Source organism: Trichechus manatus, unplaced genomic scaffold (genome assembly GCF_000243295.1).
Source record: "Trichechus manatus latirostris isolate Lorelei unplaced genomic scaffold, TriManLat1.0 scaffold00255, whole genome shotgun sequence".
Taxonomy (NCBI): domain Eukaryota; kingdom Metazoa; phylum Chordata; class Mammalia; order Sirenia; family Trichechidae; genus Trichechus; species Trichechus manatus.
In genome coordinates, this window is record NW_004444191.1 from 1,733,785 (window position 1) to 1,759,069 (window position 25,285).

The following is a 25,285-nucleotide window of genomic DNA, read 5'->3' on the forward strand; positions in this document are numbered from 1 at the left end:
GTCCCCAGCCTGGGGCAGCACTTGGGGCCAACATGCCCCCTGCTGGTGCAGCTCTTCATCTCCAGGCCTGCTCGTTGTCTCTGCCGCTTCGGGCACCATCACTGCCGCCGTCCCCAACTCAAGTGTGGAACAGCTCTCTCGCCAGGGTCTGGTCCAGGGGCGTCAGTGTCCTAACAGGTGCACCACCCTCTCAGCTCAACCAAGAAACCCAAAAAAAACCTCTGTTTCGTCTGCTGCCACTCCTCCGCCAGGCCTGCAAGCTTCTCCTGGCCGCTGCTACCTCTCCCAGTGACCACTGACTGCTCTCCCTCTTCCTGGGTCCAGCTCTACGCCCGGCTCCAGCTCCCCATCAGTGCTACAGCTCTTTTTATCAGTGTTACAGCTCCTTGCTGGCTCTGGGAGAGGGCCTCAGTGCACACAGGGCATCTATGTCCCAAAAGACGCACCTACCCTTCCACCTCTGGCTGTCCAGAAACCAAAACCAAACCCACTGTCATCGAGTTGGTTCTGACTCATAGCAACCCTACAGGACAGAGCAGAACTGCCCCATAGGGTTTCTAAGGAGCGCCTGGTGGATTCAAACTGCCAGCCTTTTGGTTAGCAGCCATAGCTCCTAACCACTATGCCACCAGGGTTTCCTCTGGTTGTCCAGGGGGCCCCAAAACCTGTTTCTCAGCCCTTTATATGGGGCTTTGCTTGTCAATTTCAAGGCAGAGGCTCCTAGCCTGCTCAGGGCCCAACCAATCCTCCTAGCCAGGCTGGAGCCCAAACAATTCTTGATTACCCAGGAAATGTCTATCAGTTCGGGCCTTGTCCATTACTGGGCTAGCGGGACAGAAGCAACAAACCGTAAAGTTGTTTACAGCTTCCCAGGAAACGTCCATCCACTCGGGCAATCCCCTCCCAGGTTGTTTTTCCCACAAATCCAGAGCCAGAAGGCCACATAAGGGAAGCCATTACACTCCCACCAGCCAACAGCTCTTCCTGTCTCCACTGATTACAGATACTATCTTTATTATATATCGTTTCCCTATACATAAATCAGTTTCTGTATTCTATTCAGTTGATATTTCTATTTCTTTATCAATGCCACACTGTTTTCATCACTACAGTTTTAAAACATATTTTCATATCTAGTAAACAATCCCCCCTCGTTTTTTTTTTCCAAACTGATCTTGGCCATTCTTGCATTTACTTTTCCAAATGAATTTTAAAATTCGTTTGTCAAGTTCCATAATAAAACCTTTGGGATTTTTATTGAGATTGCACTAAACTACAAATTAGGTACTGTTATGGACTGAATTGTGTACCCCCAAAATGTGTAATAAATTCTAACCTTTACACCTGTGGTTATAATCCCGTTTCGGAATGGGTTTTCTCTGTTACATTAATGAGGCAGTACTAGTGTAGGGTGTGTCTTGAGTCAATCTCTTTTGAGCTATAAAAGAGCAGATGAAGCAAGCAAGCAGAGCTGGGGGAAGGCACATGCCGTGCCCCGTGAGATCTCCAAGGAACCAAGAAACAAAAGCTGAAGAGACAAGGACCTTCCCCCAGAGCCAACAGAGAAAGCCTTCCCCTGGAGCTGATGCCCTGAAGTCGGACTTCTAGCCTCCTAAACTGTAAGAAAATAACCCACTTGTATTATTTCTGTTATAGCAGCGCTAGATAACTGAGACAGGTACAGAATCAAGATCTTCGCAGCAATGAATCTTCCATCTACAACTATGTAAAGCTGCTCCTTTCTTTATTTGGGTTTTTTATGTCAACAAGTAAAAATTTTTATCCACATTTCATTTCAGGTTCTGTATCAAACACTCCTGAAATCTCTTATTAGTTCTAATAACTTTTCAGTTGATTCTCTTGAAATACTATTATTATCTATAAATGAACATTTTATCTCTTCCTTTCCAATACGTCCAGTATTTATTCTCATTACTTTTATTACTGTATTGGTTACAATCAGACCTGCAGAACAAGACTGAACAGTACCAGGAACAGTGACCGTCCTTGTCCTATTCACATCTCAGAGGCTTGTTTAAACACTTTCCATTAAGGACGTTTTTGGTGGGTAACCTTCATCGGGTTACAGGCATTTCATTCTGTTGTTAGTTTTTATTCATGCATGAGGTTGAATATCATGAGATGCTTTTCTGGCATTCCTTGAGATTAACATATTTTTTTAATCTTTTAATCTATAGATTTTTGTGAATTTATTAATAGGTTTTCTAATTTTCAACCAAACTTCCATTCCTAATAAAAGCCCTCTTACATCATAACATTTTATTTTTTATTTTTGCATCTGTGTTTATAAGTGAAAGTAGCTTATGTGTAACTTTTATAATAATGAATATACACCAAATCAGGGATTATATATACGTATTTTTGCATTATTTGTTAAATAGAAAATGAACAGGTAAAGATATACTTAATTTTACGTAAAAAAGAAGAACTTATATGTAAAACTTATATGCAAAAGGAACAAAGGAAATACGTTTTAACCTGTTCTCTGTTTACTGAATCTCCTATCTGGGTTAATGCTGTCACCACCAATCAGTCACGGAAGCAAGAATCACTGAAGTCTCCACTCCTCCACACCCAGCCATTCACCGTGTCCCAAAGATGCCACGAGTCAACCTACCTCATGCCTCTACTGGAAGGCCAGGGGCTGGAATGGACCAGGTCACCCCTGCTGCATGCTACTGCATTGCCTTGGGTACACTTATCTCAGCCCAAATTTCCTTATCTATAAAACAGACATGGTACTATAAGGTCTGAACAGTTGTGGTAAAATTAAATGAGATAATAAATGTAAAAAACCGAATGAAATGCTTGCCATCTAATGCATGACCAAATGTTAACACTACCTCAAGAATAACTCTTCTTCTCTCCTTCCCCTCCGCCACGGCCTCAGGTCAGGCCTGCCATTCTGACCTGGTCTATGGCCACTGTCTTCTAGTCTTTCTGCCATCTGGACACTGCTGCCAAAGCTCACTTTCTAAGACATAAATCTGCCCACACAATGCACCTGCAGACATTCTCCCAACTACCTACCAGGCACTTGTAAGGGCCTTCATAATCTAGCTCAACCTACTTGTCTGGTCTCATATTCCTCCACTCCATTCCATGTACTTCACACTCCAGCACACTGAAGTTCTCTGCTGAAAACCCTAAGCTTTTCACAGGGCTCTTCTTTTGCATGTGCTATTCCCTCTTCCTGAAAGCCTTTTCCATTCAACCTTTAAGACGTAGCTCAACTGGCACTGTAATCCGATGAGGGTGGGTCCTGACTGGTGTGACCCCTTGAGTCAACTGAGAAACACCAGGCCTTTGAGAAAGAGAAAGAGAAAGTGGACTTTATTGCAAGCTGGTCAAGCTAGGAGCTCGGAGACCAAGGCTCAAATCAAGCTCCCGGAGGTTGGGGATGCTAGGGCAGTTGTAGGGTTCGGGATAGGGAAGTTACGCATAATTCATGAAGCGTCTGAGAATAGACGGGCAATTCCAGGATCTAATTAACATGTGTGGGCACACAGTGAGGGGGGTGCAGTGTCTTGGTGGCTGGGGGCATGTTTTTATTGGAGGTATGATGCATGAAGTTCATCTAAGGACAGCTTTGTGGCTTACTGCACATGTCCCAGTGGAGGGGGAACAGTGAGGTGGCCTTGGGCTGCTACAGAAGATGCCTTATCACAGAACTGGGTGTGACGGAAGGAGGGGAACAGTTTAACCCTGTCTGTTACATTACTTCTGTTTAAAAAAAAAAAAACTCTGACTCTCATTACAGAATTAACGTGCTCCCACAGTAGTTTTCACTGTTATGATATTAAAATTACTTGCTTATGTATCTTTCCCCACTTAATGAGGCAAAAATTGTATCTTATTTTATTCTTTATTACCTTTATTATTCTTCATATACCTTCGTTTTTTATTAGGACATCTGTGCCTTCAGTACTTTGTTTACTGAATAAAATAGACTGAATTTGTTTTAAAGAAGGTTCTATTAAATCTTTCAACACAACAAAGTATCTTCTGATCATTTCAATCAGACTTTCACGGTTGTCTTTTTTAAACAATAGATTTTCTTAAGTAAGACAGTACCACAATGAGGCCACTCTGCCCTATGGACAACTGAGAGGGCTCACGGAGTAATCCCAGAGGCAGCCAAGCTCTCTGTGAGTTCTGAGTGGTCTCTGTCGGCTGAGAGGCCCCTCGGAAACTACTGGTCTCTCGGCTTCCTGTGCAGGCAGTCAGCCATTCTCGGGAACCAAAGGTATTACGTTGTTTCAAAAGAACGTATCTTCCAGCACGTGGACTTGCTCTCAGTGAAGGATCTTCTCCCAGAAGTGCCCACGTCCTGCTACCTCCCCATCCCAAGTAAATGAGTTTGGTTCAATTATAGTTTGCTCCTTAAGCCAGGAAAGAGAGTTCAGAAAAAAACACTGCAGCAAGGTTATCTGTATAGGCTGAGATGCTAAAAGAAGAAAGTACCCCTCTTACATCGTGAAAACCTGGCTAACATGTGAACGATTCCATTTCATGTAGGTGGTGTGTACCACACATTCCTGACCTAGAAGACAGTACTAATGTCACAGAGACTCGCGCAGTTTCTGGGACTAAAGATGTTAACAGCTGCTCTGATTAGAAACCACAGAGGAACATATGAAATAAACAGATGATTTTAGCTCATAATCTTTTTAAAGAGTCCAATGCGCAAGTGACCAAAAAAATCCCTAATTTTAGAAAACAAATTATGACTAAAGTACCCATGGTCCATTATGGTTTTTGAATAACTATTTCTTTCACTTTTTTTTTCTCCTAAACAAACATATGATTTTACAAGAAGAAAGAAGGCAAAGCGAGACCTGCACAGAGAAAAATCGCCACAGATTTTAGCTCACACGGCAGAGCTGGGGATTAATTTTTTAAGATTTATTTGCCAATTTCAAAAACTCACAAGTAGAATAAAGAGCTTACTAGAGGTATGCAAAAAGGACGTCGGCGGTACCTTCACCAGGACAAAATGGGATTAGCTTTGTAGTTCCTGTAATCTTCTTCACAGAAGAATGCAATTTCAGTTTCACTGGCTGGGAAAAAAAAGAAAAGAAAAGCAGAAAATAGAAAAAAAAATTAATGTAAAACTAAATTTTAAACAAGTATGGAATTATTACAATGATTCAATATTTTAGAATAGCTTTAGATGCCTAAAGTGAGAAGGATGAGTTATTTGTGTGTCTGCACAATACATTTCACCAAACCACGCAGAGGTTTTAGTTGTAAGAATTTAAAACTCAAATCATTAAAAAAAAATACCCTAAAACATTAAAACAAGAGCTACCACAAGAAGCTGGTTTTGAGGAAATCAGAAAATTGGCTATCTATCGTCTCCTTTCCAGTCCTAGAAAATAACAATCCTTGATTTTTTTTTTTCAAATTTGCTACTCAGTTACTGAAGAAGGGGGGGAGAAACTCTTTTTTTCCTTCTGAAATTAGCCTGTAGGTATAATAATTTAGTACTTAGAGGATCAGTAGAATATTTTACAGATCACTTTACATTCTCCCTCATGACCCATCAAAATATGTGTCTGGAGAAGTTAATTTTTTGCCCTGCTTATGATTAATTCATGAGGTTTCAACAATATGCAAAGTCAAAGACACAAACTGGCTTCTATCACAATACCTTCAAATACCTCTAATTATACACAGGGGATACGGCACAGCTAAAGGACCCACAAAGGTTCAGAGCAGTCACGATTCTTTCAACCTAGCAGGTCAAGGACTTCGTCTTCTAAAACAGTAAGTCAGCAACATTATTAATTCAGCCTGGAGACAAATCTGATGGAGAGCCTTCCAATTATTAAACATGCGGTTCTTTAAGGTGTTGTGCCAAGTTCCACATTTGTTTTTAAATTGAACCAGAAGTTAATACAGTCGGCTTGGCTTTTACAGAAAGAGCAAAAGGGCCTTCAGAGTCTCGACAAGAAAACAGACAAGATTATTTGTAATGAATACCGAGCACTCAATTAACATACACTGTGCTCTAAAAACAGACGAGTAAAACTCTTCGTGCTAAATAAACAGGACAGAAATAAAGGCGCCAGGGATTACACTGGTCTCTGACAGCTCACAGCTCATCACTAGAATTTATCGCAAAAAGAATGAAATGAAAGAGCTTAGCGCGCCCTTTCGTTAAAAATCTTTTTGCTGTTTTTAAGAATATTAATGTTCCTCAATCCTAAATTACTCATGTTGCTTGTAGAAAATCCTGAAATGCAGAAAGAAGAAAATAAAATTCCCCGTAGTCTCATATTGTCATTCCAGTCTTACATCTTGAGAATTAAATAGGAGGTGATGTCACATCAGGTCTGTGAGGAGCACAGGGCAGAGAGGAAGTGGGATCCATAAGCAGGTGCTGTAAACGGTGCACCCTGGGAAAGCGTTAAATTAAGGCACAGTTAGACTTTACAAGGTCACACTTAAAAAGAAGAGTAAGAGGCTCCACCTTGGAATCAGTAAAACGCTTAAAGGAGTGGATTAAAAAAATGCAAGATTTAAAGATACTGGAGATCTTTTTTTATAAAGAGCTCCTGAGGTTTTCTTTTTGCAGGGGACCATGCCCAGAGAGGGACTTCTATAACTGGCAGGTGATTCTAATCATCCTTCTAACAGAGGATGAGCAAAGGCAGCCCTGTTCTTAATAATGACCAAGCAGGTTGTATCCGGAGGTTCTATTTACATACAGAACTGTACACAGTGCGCTGCCCACACAGCACTCCGCTCCGTACCCGCCAACTGTAATTACAATTTTCACTTCCTGAGGTTGACATTTGTCTGAACCCCTTTTGAGAAACTAATAGGTAGCTCAGCTCTTCAGTAAGGTAATAACAGGGTCAGAACAAGCCGATGTAAAGAAAGGGCTGATGACGCATTTTGTTTTGACACGCAGGTTCTCTCGGGTCTAATTAGCTTATAGATCAATCCATTATTTATATAAAGTATTTATGCCATCTCTCATAATACAGGCTCAAAATGAGATAATGTAGGGTAAAGATCTTCTCTTCAGACGACTGCATTTTTTTCTCCAGACAAACTGGATCGACAGATGAGTTAAACGCAAATACTTCAGGTGGATCACGTTTTTTTCACCCTCGGCAAACTGGAGAACAGCACACAAATTAAAAATCACTCTGAACATTCCAACATAAAATGGATTTTAAACTTCAATAATGTGCTCCTCAAAGAGAAACAGAATATAATGTTTTAAAAAAATCTATAAAACTCTTTTGAAAATGTTTAACATAATGATTTCGTGTACTTAATACTGCAAATTTATTTGCCAATTTAACTGAAAACTAATCACAAAAGATTTTCAAGACCTCGACATCATTACCTTTTGCCCCATTGTTCTGTAAATTCTTGCTTCCCAAATTCATTTTCAAATGACTCCTTTAAAAATGGCTCTGGAAGAACCCTCTGGAAGTCTACCGTGTGCCAGTCCCCTGGGGCACCTGATTTTAAATTAAATGTGCTGCGGGCGGCAGCTCGCTCAGGAGCAGAGTGCCTTGGCATGGGAATCTGAAATGACTGTGCAATCTAAAATCCAATAAATACACTGCCAGTTCACCCCGTCTTACTATCAAACGAAATCAAGTATGAATCCTCCCAGTACATTTGTAGATCATTCTAATACTGATTTTCAAGTGCAATGGAATGAACACAAGCTAAGACATTCAAACTTTGGATATAAAATTAGTAAATTTATAACGTCTCCAAACAGGTCTCACCCCCCCACACATATGCCTGTAACAGAAAAATAATAACAACGACTTAAAAGAATAAAGCGTGAGAGAATTTTAAGTGTAAAAGCCCACTAAAAATTCAGTGCAACGCATTTAAATTTCTCAACTAACGTATCTCGATGAACTCATCTGTCGACAAGTACTGACAGCGCCCTTTCAAGTCCCTGGCCTCATGTGAGTCTGCACAGCGACTGTTATCTCAATGATGTAACATAACGCATACATTACACACATGTATTTATATATATTATACAAACACATATCATTATACATACATATATATATATATATATATGAAGGGAGAGCTGTGGTTTCTGCGGCAATTTAAGACCAAAAGGACAAAGTGTCAACCTCTCTTCTGTTCCAGAAATCTATCCTATCCTTCCAAATTTCACAAAATCCTAATCGACAAACCATTCAAACCTGCTCACGGGGAGTTTATCTTTCTAAGTTTTCTCCAGAGGACATCAGCAATCCACTGAAAAGGTCCAAACTGCTGTGCTTGTGATTTCATACTTGCTTCAGATTGTTTTAAGTCATCTGGCAGAGACTTCTGGCTGAAGAGGAACATCCGACCTTTGATAGACTAAAGACACGCCTGTAATTTCCACCATGGTGAGGGGAAGGTAGGAAGGGAAGACTGACCCATGGGGTTCATTCTGATCCCTTGTTCTGGAATCCTCAAATTCCCCAGGCCCATACCTGCTTCACTGAGTCCCAGACTATCCCACTGTCATGATGTCAACGTGACGGACGGCCACCTTCACGTACCGTCAGAGGAAGAAAACCATGTACGCCCTGAGGTACTACCACCCAAAAAGGAACGGGAAAGGGACCCGGCCCTTAAGGAAACAACCCGAACATGATCCTGAGAAAGAAGACGGAGCCCGCGACTGTACATTGTCGACTCGACCGACCAAGTAACCGAAAGGTGCCAGGCACGCAGAAGGGGTTCTGGTTACGGGCAGAGGACAACAGTGATGGTCTGAACGAAAACAAACCACAAGGGGTTTGGGAATTCTTACAGGGTCCGGCTTGACGTGAACTGTTCCCGCAGATAATCACGTAAGGCTTGGCCACTGTTCCTTGTTTTACAATCTTTCCAATAAAATGCAAATGGATTTAGAAGGGTCCCCCCAACAGTTTACTTCCTAAACTACAGAGGACTCCAAAGATAACACTTAGTAAAATGAAGCAAAATAAAAGAGATAAAACATCACTTAAAAAAAAAATAAAACCCTTACATGACAAGCAAATTTATTTACGGTAAATTAGTCCATAAAGCTACAGTTGTTAATAACCAAAAATCTCAATGTAAAAATCTTTAAAGTTTACATAACAATTCTAGATAAAGCCCTCTTCTTTCTTCTACAAAGCAAATCTTTTTACTTATTTATTTTAGTACAAAATCCACAAGCAAGAAACTTCCACTGGTATCAGGTACAGAATATGCAATCAGGTCCGCAGTGCAGATAAAAGGCCCTGGGATGAACTGGAGAATTTCTCCACGAGAAGAGAAAGCTTCAGACAAGTTTCTCCCCCTAATTTCCCCCCTTGCAGCCTTTCTTCTCCCTCCGCGGCTCCTGCGGAAAAGTCATAATGATAAATTCATTACAGTAGCATTATTGCCACGGCAACTGGTGTGATACCAGGGGTGGAAAGAGGCACAGTGACGACCCTGAACTTCTCTCTTACACCTCTTACAAACCTAAGCAGATGCAGCACATGGGGAGGAGAAATCCCCTAGAAAAATCACATACTTCAAGTATCTCTCCTACAACTCGACTCCCACTTAGAATTTTGTTGTTGCTCCCCAGGGACCACGGTCTTCCCACGTTGACCTGTGGGATATTCCCGGAGCAGAGCAACCCTGCTCTAGGCAAGGAGGAGGCAGCCTTCAGGAAGGACACAGCACCTTGCCGGGAAGGAGGCCGCCCCTGGCTCCCTGCAGGGATGGAGGCCGCCCCTGACCCGGGCTGCTGAGCTCACCAGGCAGGAGGACGGCTGGGAGTTCTCAGCCACCGAGACCAGTGGAGACCTTGGAAAAGGAGCTGATTCTGAGCAAAGACACAGGGGCCTTAAAACAAGAATCACAAAGACAGGGATCTGATTCTCACATTTATAGGTGGTCGATTACACTAGTAAGTCTGAAACTAAGGACAATTCAACCAACAACTCAGTGTTTTAAAAACTTCAAAACATTTGCCAAGTCTCTTCTCAAGCAGAGTTTCCAAATAATAAAATAGCAAAGTATTTTTTAAGGGCCTTTTGCATCCGTAGTTCTGGATGCTTTCACATACATTATTTTACACAACCCTTCAGACAACCTCCTGAAAAAGGTTTCATTATTCACATTTCTACAGAAAATAAACAGAAGTTCAAGGAGGTGTTGTGGTTTACAGAAGCTCACAAAGCAAGTAAAATGCAGAGCCTTCATCCAAACCAATTTCCCCAACTTTAAGGGTTTATTCTTTCTTTTAAATTAGCTCCTTAATGTACCGGTGATACATGTAAACCGTAGAAACCTTAAAAAATTACAGTAAGAACAGAAAGTACGGATAAGGGAGAAGATCGGCTACCAACAATGCCACCGCTCAGAGACACCATTTCTATAATTTTGGTAAATGAACTTCCCCCACGTACACATACAAATGTGTAAATATATACATTTTTAAACAATAATGATATCACACAATATATTCTATTTCCATTCAGTGATTTACAAATGGCAGAAGTGAGAGAGAAACCCCACCACACCTTTGAAGGTGAATCACAAAACCTCAGGGGGGTCATGCACTTTGAGAACGCATACTCCGGCTGGCTTAGTAATAGAAATGACAGAAAGTGAAACTTAAGAAAGTCTTACTGGTCAAAGTAAGCAAAAGAAAGTTAGAGGTAATACACGTTCCCAGTGGTAGTACAGGAGAGTATCCGTTTCCCCATACCTTGACCTTGCCAAGATATTACCAATTTTTTCATGTCTGCTGATCTTACAATAATAACTGCTGCCTTGCCCACGGTCACACAGAGTTGGGTTTTGAACCCAAGCATTCTGGCTCTGGACTCCAATCCTTAACCACTATACATATTACATAAAATAGTATCTATTTTAAAGTGTGTTTTCTCTCATTACTTAATAAGGCTGGACTTTTTCCCACACATTAACTATTTCTTTCACCAGTAGGATTTCTTGTTCATCTTCTTCATATCAATTAGAAGAGCTTTTTATAAAACAAGGCTAAGAACTTGTTACTTGTCATGTATGCTGCGAAGATTTTTTCATAGTTTGTTGTTTTCCTTTAAACTGTTGGCCTTTTTTAATTTTTATGTGTTCACATCTGTCATTTCTCTCTCTGTATGGTTTCTGCCTTTTAGGTCAGGCTCAGGAAGCTCCTTCGTCCCCAAGATTATAAAATTATTGACCTACATTTTCGTTTATTTTTTACATTATAACGTTTAATCCATCTAGAATTTATTTTTGAATAGAGACTGAGATAAGGATTTAATGTTTTTTTCCCAAATGGTTTGAAAATGGGCTGGATATCATTTCCTGACTAATTCATTCTTTCTCCACTTAACTGAGAAGTCAACTTCATCATATTCTGAAATTTTACTTTTTTTTTCTTTGCTTTTGGATTTCCTAGTCTGTTGCATGAATCCACAGGTCAATTCCTGCATCCATACCAGTTTGTTATTTTTATTAGAGCATTACTATTTGCTTTGACACCAAGTAGGGATATGTTCTAGGTGCCACATGCCCCAAACACAAGTGCCACCTGCTACAATAATATAAGATCATCTGAAGAAATTAATGCCAAATTAAAAATTGTCTTTCAAATAATACAAATCAATCCTAGGGGTTCATAATATGGGAGGAATCTAATTCTAACAAATAGGGTAAACTTAAACACAGAAAACAAGTCTAAGGTTTCATAACATGTTATTTAAGCCCCCGTTAAATTGTAAGATGCGTCAGGAATTCCCTTTGGTCACAGGTGTCATTCAAAAGTGAACTCCTGACATATGTGACTAAAATAACTCCATATAACACCTCACGACGATCCGAGACGACTAACGTGAGCCCCACCTGGAGCGTTCATTAGCTGACACGTGAAGAAGTAGGTGTGATCTCTGAGGCGCCCCCATATTCCCTAACCACACAGTGTGTCCGGCATAAAGCCTTCAACTGCTCAGACCTCTCTTAAAAACCTTCATTCCTTCTATTGACAGAGCTTCAGGTGGGCACATAAGTAGAATTAGAGCGACATCTAATGGTCACAAAGCACATCACAGCATCTCTTTCAAAGGGAACTATTTTCATATTCCAGGTTGAAAGGAAAACCCGAGTCTTCAGCCACACGCTAGGCTCTAATTTTAAATTCGATGATTTGGCCAGCCCTGGATGACCACCAGAAACCATCCTGAAGGTCATACAAACAACATCTCCTTTCATTTTTCCACATCAGTTCTATGACGTCTCAAACCATCAGTTCAAATGATGCTGATCACAGAGTTAGTAGAAATGGTACTAATAACCTGTCAGTCACTTAAAATAACCCCCAGCAGAATTCTGAGCATGAGCATCCCTTCTGAAAAGAACTGTTTGCGTTCTGAACATCTGAAGAGCAGATACCTACTGCCCTCAGCCAGATGATGTGAACTTCCACTCCTCCTCCTCCTCCCCCTCTATTATCAGGTATTACAAAAAGCTCCAAGGGCAGCATTTACTTTGTGCTGAGCCGGGAAAATGAGCGCCCCTCCAACAATGTAAACGCAGGCTTTCTCACCAATTCCCGCGGCTTTCAGGGTGCTCTCTTCTTTTAACAGGAGTCTGTCATCATCTTCCAAACCCAACACAAGTTCATTTGTCTAAAAAGAAATAAGAATTGCATTCCATCAATACTTACATGTGTTTCGTCTTTGGTAAGGCTTCTCAAAGACATAACAATTGTTCCTTTGGGTCACACCAACAATTGAATTCCCATCTGCCATTACTGTAACGGGGGCAGTGAACACAGTGAACGGATGTAGACTAGTCTCCGCTGAGTCCACACGCTGAATAGCACCGGCCTTGGAGTCAGGTCTGGGTCCAAACTCAGGCCCCACCAGGGACCAGCTGTGTGTTCTCAACCAACCACGTAGCTTCCCTAAGACTCAGTTTCCTGGTGGCGCAATGTTTAAGAACTTGGCTGCTAACTGGAAGGTCGGAGGTTCAAACCCACCAGCCACACCAAGGAAGAAAAGACCTGGCGATCTGCTCCCGTCCAGATTACGGCCTAGGAGACCCTATGGAGCAGTTCTACGCTGTCATACAGGGTCACTATACATGGAAATCGACTCAACGGCATACAACAACAGAAGAGGAAATCACGTACCTTCCTCATTGCCTCGTGGGGAGGACGGAAGGAGAGGATGCACAAAAAACCCTCAGCACAGTGTCTCCCACGGAGCACGTATTCCTCACATCGGCTGTCTGGAGTTGTTGGGTAGTGAAAATGGTTGATGTGCTCAGCTTTGAACCAAAAGGTTAGAGATGCAAGCCCGGTGATCTACTTCTGAAAGATCAGCCGCTGAAAACCCTATGGGACACAGTTCTACTCTGACACGCGTGGGATCGCCATGAGTCAGAGGTGACTCGATGGCAGTACTTCTATGCTAGCCATTGTTTTTGCTGTTGTCATTATCGCTGTTGCCTCATCTCACCCTCATGATGATCCAGGAGGAATCAGAAAGGTCTCAGGTACAGGCCCAAGGTTACAAGGTTAGCCAGCGGTGAAGCTGAGGTTCCAGCTTGGGCCAGTCTGACTTCTAAAAGAAGCAAGTTGACCTCAAATGGCCAAGAGTTCACATTTCTACAAATCTTGCCCAAGTTAATAAAACATTTGGTCCCATGCCATATTAGCTGTACTATTTCTCTATGTGATTTGGGGTGGCGGTGGCGAGTCTGCTCTCCAATGGTATTTACAAATACAGTAAAACATCATACAGGAGAAAATGACGAGCTGACGTCTGCCCCTAAACAGCTCACAGAGGTGACCACTGGTTAGACGCACAGCACCACCTGTCAGCCAGGATGCAGCTGCCTAGCACCGTATTCTAGTTCTAGAATATGACCGAGAGAGAAAGACCACAGAAAGGCCTCTCAGCAGCCAAAACAGACGCCTCAGAAGCCAGCTCCCCCGTTCACAGACTTCATTCTGTAGAACGCACAAAGGCTGGAACTACAGAGCACATAGATATTTAAAAGGAAACTGTATTTTAAAAAATGAACATTTGGGGATAGGAAATAAGCGAGGATGGCAAGGCTCTGCTTATTTACTTTTGGGCATGTCATTAGCAAAGACCAACGGCTAGAAAGCCCATCGCAATTGGTAAAGTAGAGGGTCAGTGAGTACAAGGAAACCCTCAATGAGATGGATTCACACAACAGCCACAATGAACTCTAACATCCCAGTGAGCACAAAGATGGCGCAGGACCTGGCAATGTTCTGTTCTGTTGTACGTAAGGTCGCCGTAAGTCGGAGGTGTGTAGTTGGCAGCTGAGAACAAGAATCTCATGACACAGAATTCTAGAAGTACATACGGGTATAGAGTGAACAGTTAATTTTTTCCCAACTCCTACCCACCAGCTACCTAGTTCTCCTCCAGAGACACTACCACTGAATTACTAAGTCACGGGTCTCCTTCCAGAGGTCGCCTCTGGACACGTACGTGCAGACATAGCTGTGGAAGTAAGTTTTTTTTTTTCACACAAAAAACAGCATATTACACAGCTTTCTTTCTTCTCGTAAAAATATAGCTTGAAATCATTCTACATCAGTAAGAGCTGCCTCGTTCCTTATCAAGGCTGCAGTGTATTTCATTGAAAGAATTTATTTAATCAGTCCCTATTGATAAACATTTGAGGTTGTTAAATTGCTACTATCACAATCCTGCAGTGAATATCCTTGTATATATATTATCATTTAGCACTTGTTCAGTTTTATCTGTAAGACAAATTCCTAGAAGGAGACTAGTTGGGTCAAGAGATATGCGATTTTTATTTTGCCAAGTTGCTCTCCAGAGAAGCCAAGTCAATTCACGCTAACTCTAAGAATCACTGAGAACTTTTTTCCCCGTATTCTCCCCAACACAGGGTACTGTCAAAACCTTCTAATCTTTGCCAATCTGGGAGATGCAGATTTGTAGATTAAGTGTATTGTTAATTTGTTTTTATTTCATCATGAGTAAGGTTGTGAATAATTTCTGTTTATGTCCTTGGCCTATTTTACTGAATTTTTTATAATGCAGTTAGAGGACCTTTACATACATCTCATGATACAACAGAAAGACCTTTTCTGTCAGAGAACTTTCCGTAAGTTTTCAATTGTTCCTTGATTTTTTTCTTATAGAGTTTTTTTATACATGGTGCTAAATAAATTTTTTGAATAAATAATCAAGTAAAATATATCCGTTTTTAATGGTTTCTGCTTTCTAGAAAGGTCTTCCTCACTCCAAAATTATTTTTTTTAATTCCATGTTTTCTTCAAAATTTTTATGATTTTCACTTTTTAAAACTTTATCAGTGGACAGTGTCAAACAGACACTGTACACAGAAGAGTGTGTACAACTGAGATGGTTAATGGTATGTGTCGTTTTGGCTGGTCTATGGTTCTCGGTGGTTTGGCATGTGCTCTCCCACAACGTGACCACCTTCATTCTGTGAACTGATACGAGCAGCCAATCGGCTGAAAGGAGAGTTTCCGTGGGGGCGTGGCCTGCCTCCAGCATATAAATGGATATTCTGGCAAAGCTCGCACTCTCTCTCCATCCTACGCTCTTCTCGTCGCCTGACCTCCAGTTCCTGGGACATAAGCCTGCAGAAGTCTCCAGCCTACCACCTGAACTGCAGATTTGGGATTTGTCAGCCCCACAACCCCATGAGCCAGAAGAGGCCTCCAGCCTGCCACCTGACCTGTACATTTTGGGTTCATCAGCCCCTGTAACTTCATGAGCCAGCAGAGGTCTTTGGCCTGCCACTTGACCCATGGATTTGGGCCTTGCCAGCCCCTACAATTGTGTGAGCCATTTCCTCCCAATTGTATGAGCCATTCCCTTGAAGGAAATCTCTCTCTATATTTATATACACGCTTCACTGGTTTTGCTCCTCTATAGAGAACCCATCTCAACAACAGATCTGACGCATTGAACACTAACAACCAAAGACCAGACAAGCTATGGAATGACATCAAGGACATCAAACATGAAGAAAGCAAGAGGTCATTAAACAGACAGGAGAGAAAGAAAAGACCTAAATAGATGTCAGAAGAGACTCTGAAACTGGCTCTTGAATGTCAAGTAGCTAAGCAAAAGGAAAAAATGATGAAGCAAAAGAGCTGAACAGAAGATTTCAAAGGGTGGCTTGAGAAGACAAAGTAAAGTATTATGATGACATGTGAAAAGAGCTGGAGATAGAAAACCAAAAGGGAGGAAAATGCTCAGCATTTCTCAAGCTGAAAGAACTGAAGAAAAAATTCAAGCCTTGAGTTGCAATAGTAAAGGAGTCTACAGGGAAAATATTAAATGACACAGGAAGCATCAAAAGAAGATGGAAGGACTACACAGAGTCACTATACCAAAAAGAAGTGGTCAACATTCAGCCATTTCAGGAGGTAACACATGATCAGGAGCCAACGGTACTGAAGAAAGAAGTCCAAGCTGCACTGGAGGCATTGGCAAAAAACAAGGCTCCGGGAATTGATGGAATACTAATCGAGATGTTTCAACAAACGGATGAAGTGCTGGAAGTGCTCACTCATCTACGCCAAGAAATTTGGAAGACAGCTACCTGGCCAACTGACTGGAAGAGATCCATATTTACGCCTATTCCCAAGAAAGGTGATCCAACCAAATGCGGAAACTATCAAACAATATCATTAATATCACCTACAAGCAAAATTTTCCTAAAGATCATTCAAAAGCGGCTACAGCAGTATGTCGCCAGGGAACTGCTGGAAATTCAAGCCGGATTTAGAAGAGGACATGGAACCAGGGATATCACTGCTGATGTCAGATGGATCCTGGCTGAAAGCAGAAAATACCAGAAAGATGTTTACCTGTATTTTATTAACTACGCAAAGGCATTCAACTATGTGGATCATAACAAATTATGGACAACATTGAAGAGAATGGGAATCCTGGAACACTTAATTGTGCTCACGAGGAACCTGCACATAGATCAAGTAGCAGTCATTCAAACAGAACAAGGGAATACTGCATGGTTTAAAGTCAGGAAAGGTGTGCGTCAGGGTTGTATCCTTTCACCATACCTATTCAATCCGTATGCTGAGCAAATAATCCAGGAAGCTGGACTATATGAAGAAGAACGTGGCATCAGGATTGTAGGAAGACTCATTACCAACCTGCGATATTCAGGTGACACAACCTTGCTTGCTGAAAGGGAAGAGGACTTAAAGCACTTACTGATGAAGATCAAAGACCACAGCTTTCAGTATGGATTACACTTTGACATAAAGAAAACAAAAATTCTCACAACTGGACCAGTAAGCAACATCATGATAAACGGAGACAAGACTGAGGTTGTCAAGGATTTCATTTTACTTGGATCCATAATCAATACCCATGGAAGCAGCAGTCAAGAAATCAAACGACACATTGCATTGGGCAAATCAGCTGCAAAAGATCTTTAAAGTGTCAAAAAGCAAGGATGTCACCTTGAGGATTAAGGTGTACCTGACTCAAGCCACGGTGTTTTCAGTTGCCTCATACGCATTTGAAAGCTGGACAATGAATCAGGAAAATCAAAGAAGAATTGACGCCTTTGAATTGTCGCGTTGGTGAAGAATATTGAATACATCATGGACTGCCAAAAAAATGAACAAATCTGTTTTGGAAGAAGTACAACCAGAATGCTCCTTAGAAGCAAGGATGGCAAGACTACATCTCACATACTTTGGACATGTTATCAGGAGGGATCAGTCCCTGGAGAAGGACATCATGCTTGGTAAAGTAGAGGGTCAGTGAAAAAGAGGAAGACCCTCAATGAGATGGATTAACACAGTGGCTGCAACAGGGGGCTCAAGCATAACAACTATTGTGAGTATGGCGCAGGACTGGGCAGTGTTTCATTCTGTTGTACACGGGGTCGTTATGAGTCGGAATCGACTCGACAGCACCTAACAACAACAACAACAGAGAACCCAGACTAAGACAATCAGGAACCATCCATGTACTCATCAGGCAGCTTCAACAAATCATCAATTCGTGTTCCATCTTTTTCATTTCTACCCCATCCATGGGTTTCTTTTTTTAAAGTCATTAACCCATTGAGTAGTTATTTTGGCATAAAGAATAGGGTATGGATTCAGCTCAACTGCTTTCTAAATGTCTACCCAATTGTCCACCACCATCTATTGAATCCTCCATCTTTCCCTATAGATTTGAAACGCCAAACTTACTACACACTAAGTCCCCATACAGATTTGGTTCTATCTTTGGACTTTCAATTCTGTGACACTGTATGTTCGTGTGACAGCACCACTGTCTTAGTCATCTAGTGCTGCTATAACAGAAATACCACAAGTGGATGGCTTTAACAAACAGAAATTTATGCTCTCACAGTCTAGGAGGCTAGAAGTCTGAATTCAGGGCGCCAGCTCCCAGAGAAGGTTTTCTCTCTGTCGCTTCTGGGGGAAGGTCTTTGTCAACAATATTCCCCTGGTCTAGGAGCTTCTCAGCACAGGGACCCCAGGTCCAAAGGATGCACTCTGCTCCCGGTGCTTCTTTTCTGGTGGTGTGAGGTCCCCCCTGTCTGTTTGCTTCTGTCTCCTTTTATCTCTTGTAAGATAAAAGGCGATGCAGACCACACCCCAGGGAAACTCCTCTTACATCAAATCAAGGCTGTAACATGAGTAAGGGTGTTGCATCCCGCCCTAATCCTCTGTAACATAACTTAATCTTGCCTCATTAACCACAGGCAGAGATTAGGATTTACAACACAGGAAAATCACATCAAATCACAAAATGGTAGACAATCACACAACACGGGAATCATGGCCTAGCCAAGTTGACACATATTTTTGGAGGACACAGTTCAATCTATGACAACCACACTGTTTTAATTATTACAGCTTTATAATATGTCTTAATATGTGTTAGAGTTCATCATTCTCATTTCCATTATTTTTCAGAACCATCCTGACTATTCTTGGTTATTTATTTTTGTGTATGAATTTTACAATCAGTCTCTGTAGTTTATACAAATACATAACTACTCTTAGTATTTCACTGGCATGGCATTAAACCTGTAAACTCAGGAAGAACTGCCATCTTCATCTATTGCATCTTCCTATCCAAAATGTCCTATGCATTTCCATTTACATCTTTAGTTTCTTTCTTTCTTTTTTTTTTTTTTTTGGATCCCTCATAGTGTGTTTTGCATTTTTAAACTGAGGTATAACTTCACACAATAAAATGCACAAATCTTAAGAGTTCAGTTCCATGAGTTTGGACAACTAAATACCCTCAGCAGCATTTTAAAGTTTTCTCCTTAAAGATCTTGAACACTTCTTATAAAGTTTATGCTGGGGTATGACTTTTATATACTTCTAACGTGCACAGCTACCTGGTTTCCAAACTCACAAGATACACAATAGACATCAAAAAAGAAATAAAAGATTTCGTTTCATATCTTTTCAATAGAAATTATTCTGACTTACAAATAACCTATTGATTATAGTCCATCACACACACACTTTCTCGGTGACCACAAGTCACATTATGGTGATTATCTGCACTGTACTATTGATTCATTCATTCAATAAACTCATAGTCCAGATATGAGGGGGGCTTTGGTGGGAAAGTATCAAGGCAGCCTTCTTACTGTGCAGATGAGAAGACATTTCTGAAGACTGTTGTTGTTGTCATTACTTGCTGTCAAGTTGATTCCGACTCATGGCAACCCCATGCGTGCAGAGTAGAACCACTTCACAGGGTTTTTATGGCTGTGATCTTTCGGAAGCAGATCATCAGTCCTGTATTCTGAGGTGCCTCTGGGTGGGTTTCAACTGTTAACCTTTCAGCTAGTGGTCAAGTACTTAACTGTGTGCCAATCAGGGACTTCTTTCTGAGGCTAAACGAGGTCAACTAAGAAAGTCTCGAAGCCCCGAAAGTTGGGGAAGTGGCTTCTGTGGTGAGTTGATTAAAGATGCCAGGGTTATTTAGAAGTCTCTCCCTTTGGCTGAAGAAGGGACTAAAATGACAGCTGAGCTGACAAACTAAGCCAGTGTCATGGATTGAATCGTGTCCCCTAAAAATATCTGTCAACTTGGCTAGGTCATGACTTCCAGTATTGTATGATTGTGTAATCTGATGTGATTTCCTTATGTGCTGTAAATTCTATCACTGTGATGAGGTTATACTGATGAGGTCTATAAGATTGGATTGTGTCTTAATCTAATCTCATTTGAGATACAAAAGAGAGAAGCAAGCAGAGACACATGGGAACTTCATACCACCAAGAAAGCAATGCCAGGAGCAGAGCACATCCTTTGGACCTGAGGTTCCTGCGCTGAGATAGTCCCAGACCAAGGGAAGATTGATGACACAGACCTTCCTCCAGAGCTGACAGAGAGAGAAAGCTGACGCCCTGAATTTGGACTTTTAGCCTACTTTACTGTGAGGAAATAAATTTCTCTTTGTTAAAGCCATCCACTTGTGGTATTTCTGTTACAGCAGCACTAGGTGACTGAGACAGCCGGTAATGCTACAGGACCTGCAGATAGGGACTAGATGATAAAGGACAACAATCGACTGGGAATGAGACACAGTCTCGGAGCTGGATAAGGACATATGGATGACGTGTTTCTGCAAGTTTTAAATTGTATCTGTAAAATGTATTATACTGAACCCTTTCCTTATAAAAGGTGGAGAGGAAACTTGAAGAATCATCCCTGGGGGATGTTATGGATTGAACTGTGTCCTCCCAAAATATATACTGAAATCCTAACCCCTGAGCCTGTAAATGTAATCCTTTTTGGAAATAGGGTTTTTCTTTTTGTTATGTTAATAAGGTCATATCAGTGTAGGGTGGATCCTAAACCTCATCACTTCTGAGTAATAAAAGGACCAGAACAGACACAGAGACACACACAGAGGAAGGCCAACATGCCTCCCAGGGTCCCTGCCCAGCCAGCTGAAAAAACCCCATAAACCATCAGAGTCTGCCTTAGAAAACCAGGTGGCCTTCTCCTGTGTCTGTACTGGCCTTTCCCCTTGGCCCAAAGCATTCATCTAGGTATAGCAGGATGCATTATTAATTGTTCAGATTACAACTTGGCCCACAAGGAAGAAGTCTAGGGTAATTCTCGTGTGTGTGTGTGCGCGCGCGCGCGCACACGTGTGTGCATGTGTATGCGTGTGTCTGTGCGCGCATGCGCACGCTTTAGGTGGAAGTCTACAGAGCAAACTAGTTTCTCATTAAAGAGTTAATACACAAATTGTTTTGTGTCATTGGTTGCCGACCCTGCAATGTGTCAACACTCTCCCCTTCTCTGTCCTGGGTTCCCTGCGTCCATTCACCCCGTTTCCGGTCCCTTCCCGCCACCTTGTCTTCGCTTTTAGGCTTACAGACTTTCTTAATCGACCTCATTTAGCTTCGGAAAGAGGCCCCTGGGTGGCACACAGTCTCATACATGATGGAACTACCAAGTACATCCCTCATGTGTGTTATTGTCGGCCCTACTGAAAAAAAACCATTGCCGTCGAGTCGATTCTGACTCACAATGACTCTACAGGACAGAGGAGAACTGCCCCACAGGGTTTCCAAGGAGCAGCTCGTGGATTTGAACTGCCGACCTTTTGATTAGCAGCCTGAGCTCTTGACCACTACGCCACCAGGGCTCCGCAGACCTGTCTAATCTTTGGCTGAAAGGTGAACCTCAGGAGTGACTTCAGCACTGAGTTAAAACGGTATCCGGGGCCATGCTCTCGGGGGTTTCTCCAGTCTCGATCAGACCAGCCAGTACGGTCTTTTTTTTTTGGGTCTGCATTTTGTGGAACATGTGTTTTAAATGTAAGAAACAATCTAAGAATTTTTCTTCCAACCTCAGGAGGAGAATTTCCTGAGTTTTCAGTGTCAGAATGGTGATTATTTGAATATGATTAACTAGGTCTTCACTAGGATAAAAGGCACCTGGGTGGTTCAAATGGTTTGTATCCAACTACTAAGGGTTAGTGGTTTGAACCCACTCAGCAGCACCATGGACGAAAGGCCTGGCGATCTGCTTCCGCAAAGATTACAGCCAACTAAACCCCATGGAGCAGTTTTACTCTGTAAGACATGGGGTTGCCATGAGTCTGAATCAACTTGATGACAGTGAATTTGGTTTTTCATCAGGATAAACAAATAATTTGCTAATTATTCCTTTTAGGACATACAGGCATAGGAACAAGCCCAACAATACAAAGATGCAACAGAGAACAGAGGTGACATAACAGTTTGTTCTACAACCTTTGTGTTTAAAACAGCATATTGTTTCATCTTCCCTTTAGGTTCATATATTTTATATGTTTACATATATTTTTCTACAAAAATAGGAACAAGCGTCCTGTTCTCCACATTTTAGGAAGAGGATTAAGGCATTCCTGGCCCGGGGCAGAGAAAATAAGACGAAGCCTGTAGCAAGACAGAGTGGAGGTGCATCCCAGCACCCACAGAAGAACAGGTTCCACACTGCAGCCCCAGATTCATGTGAGCACTACATTTTGAGCCACCTGACAGTGAAGGTTTGGATCTACTTGCATATATAATCTTTGCTATAAAAAATTTTTCAATAAACTTACTGACCCAGAGTCAGCAGACATACTCATGCCATTTTCTCGGTGGACTGTGGCACACATTTGTTTGACAGTTGATTGAGCTTATGGGGTGTGTCTCTAACTAGAAAAGAGAATGAAACTAAATGAACTTAAAAATATTTCATTCCAAAACTGTTATGGAAAAACTCCTACGAACCTGGCAGAGCGCTAAGTATTAGAGATGTAAAGAATACGGTATGGTCCCTTGTCCTCGAGTGCTTTATATAATATAGCAAGATCACTGCTTTAATGTGGGGGAGTCCATGCACAGGGGAGGCCCTTGGTTGACACACGTGGTTAAGGACAACTACCAGCCGAAAGGCTGGCGGTTTGAAGCCGCCCAGAGGCACCTCAGAGGACAGTCCTAGTGATCTGCTTGTTAAAGGTCACTGCTCTGAAAACCCCAGGGAGCAGCCTACTCTGCAATCACGGGGTCGCCATGAGTCAGAGTTGACCCAACAGCAACTAACAACACTACAGGGTGCAGTGGTGGTTCAGGGGTAGAATTCTCGCCTTCCATGAGGGAGACCCAGTTTCGATTCCCAATCAATGCGCCTCGGGCACAGCCTTCTGTGAGTGGAGGCCTGTGTGCTGCTATGATGCTGAACAGGTTTCAGCACAGCTTCCAGACTACGACAGACTAGGAAGAAAGGCCTGGTGATATACTTCCAAAAACTTCAGCCAATGAAAACCCTATGGATCAAAACAATCTGAAACTATAATGCATGGGATCACCATGAGTCGGGGGCCAACTCCACAGCCTTTGCTAACAACAACAGCATAAAGATCACTGAGATCACAGAGAAAACATAACCCTTGTCTGTCTGTATGAGAAGCTAACCTTTGATTCTGGTTTGTAAAAACATTATTCTAAAAAAGCAAAGAAACAGAAATGTAAATACACAAAACACACGCATAAACAGGTGTCTCTTTGGGGCAGAAACGACAACTTCAGAAGTAGAAAGCTTGCCCTCAGGTCACAGTCCTTGAATTGGCAAAAGCTGTGTATTTGTAACAACAACAAATTAAAAAAAGAGTAACTGCTGAGACTGCTTGTGTACAACCAAACACCTCGTGGGATTTGGTTTCTTGATTTGGAGGTTTGGGGTCATGGTTTCACGAGACATCCCAGTTAGCTGGCCTAATATCGTGTTTGGTGCTTCTGTTCTATCTCCTCATTCACTGCGTAGTGCCTGGGGTCTTAAAAACTTGCAAATAGCCATCCAGGGTAAAACAATTGGTCTCTATTCACCTGGAGAAAGGAGAGTCAGAAACAGGAGGAGGGTACAGAATGCGTGGTAATTAGCTCCAGGAACAACTGCCTCCTTTGTCATGAAACTAGAACTGGATGGTGCCCGACTACCATTACTGCACATTTTGATCAAAGATTCTACAGAAGAATCCTGACCAAAAGGGGGAAAATGTGGAACAGAATTTGAAATTTTCATAGAAACCAGAATTTCTGGAGCCATGGAGGCTGGATGAACTCCTAAAACTACTGCCCTGAGATAATCTTGAAACCTTAAACCAAAAATATCCTCTGAAGTCTTAAAACCAAACAATAGTTTAGCTAACTAGTAAAGAATGCCTGCCTTGAGCATTGTGCTCTTTTAAAATTTATCTATATGGGATCAAATGGAAAACAGTAACTTGAAAGATTAGATAGGAAACTTAGGGGACAGTGAGTTTATATTAATGGGGGAGGAACAACGTGGAAAAGGAGGGTGAGAATGGTTACACACCTTGAAGAATCAATGTCACTGAACTGTACACGTAGAAATTGTTGACTTGATGTATGCTCTGTTGTGTATATTCTCAACAATGACAAAAAACAAAATAAACTACGAAAAAAAAACCCACAGTCCTGGGCATACTCTTAAAAGGAATCCAACAGCCACACAGTAAGATTCAAGCTAGAACAAGCATATTATTTTGTATCTGCTTCTGACACAGAACAAAGAAAATCAAAGAGACTGAGTGGACAGGTAATAAACGACTTCCTTATATGTAAACCTAAATTTTCTACACCATGTTTTATGCTTATTTTATGCTAAATATTTGCTTGATATGTAACATATTGCATGCATTTAAAAAATCATCACGCTTTTTAAAAAAGGATCTGCTACTAACAGAGAATGACTTAGTGTTTTTTCTTCAATGGAAAAGTAAGGTTGCAAAAAGGGCAAGTACAAAATTTTTTTAAAATGCTATCATGAAAGAAAATATCTTAGACACACACGTTCGTTGACTTATTCAGAAATTCAACCAGCTTGGTTACTTGCCACGTGTCAAACACCGCACATATTAAACGTACCTTTGATTTATGTGCTTGATGAATAATCTTCAGTTTATCTGAAAGGAGAAAAAAACAAGCTGTCTTTTTAAAGAGTTATTTTGAAACTTCATTTCAAATCCTTAAGTGAGTGTTTTTTTAGGAGGGGCCATAAATTTGAGAAATTTGCATCCTTGCCTAGCATACAGTAAAAGAAAAATTACCTTTGCAAAACATTAAAATTAAAGATCACAGTACAAAGATATTTTACAGCCTTGAACTTTGCCACAGTTGCCATGATCTTAAATCAACTCAGCACATTTTCCCTTGCAATAGAAGCCAAACGAACCTATTACTTTATTTC

At 41.5% G+C, this 25,285-nt stretch overlaps 1 protein-coding gene across 3 annotated transcripts in view; it reads right to left on the bottom strand.

The window, feature by feature from the left end:
• Nucleotides 1-4,911: 4,911 nt before the first annotated feature.
• The window catches only part of CUNH2orf76 (chromosome unknown C2orf76 homolog), a 96,647-nt gene continuing 76,273 nt past the window's right edge, over nucleotides 4,912-25,285 (bottom strand). For 2 of the 3 annotated variants that reach the window (XM_023724692.1, XM_023724693.1), the window contains 2 exons: nucleotides 24,964-25,001; nucleotides 12,477-12,662 (listed from right to left, as the gene is read on the bottom strand). In XM_023724692.1, coding sequence (XP_023580460.1) covers nucleotides 12,486-12,662; nucleotides 24,964-25,001 — 215 coding nt within the window. In that variant the 3' untranslated portion in view covers nucleotides 12,477-12,485. Of the gene's footprint in view, nucleotides 5,082-12,476; nucleotides 12,663-24,963; nucleotides 25,002-25,285 lie in introns of those variants that run through there. The other variant, XM_023724694.1, reaches the window with a different exon arrangement.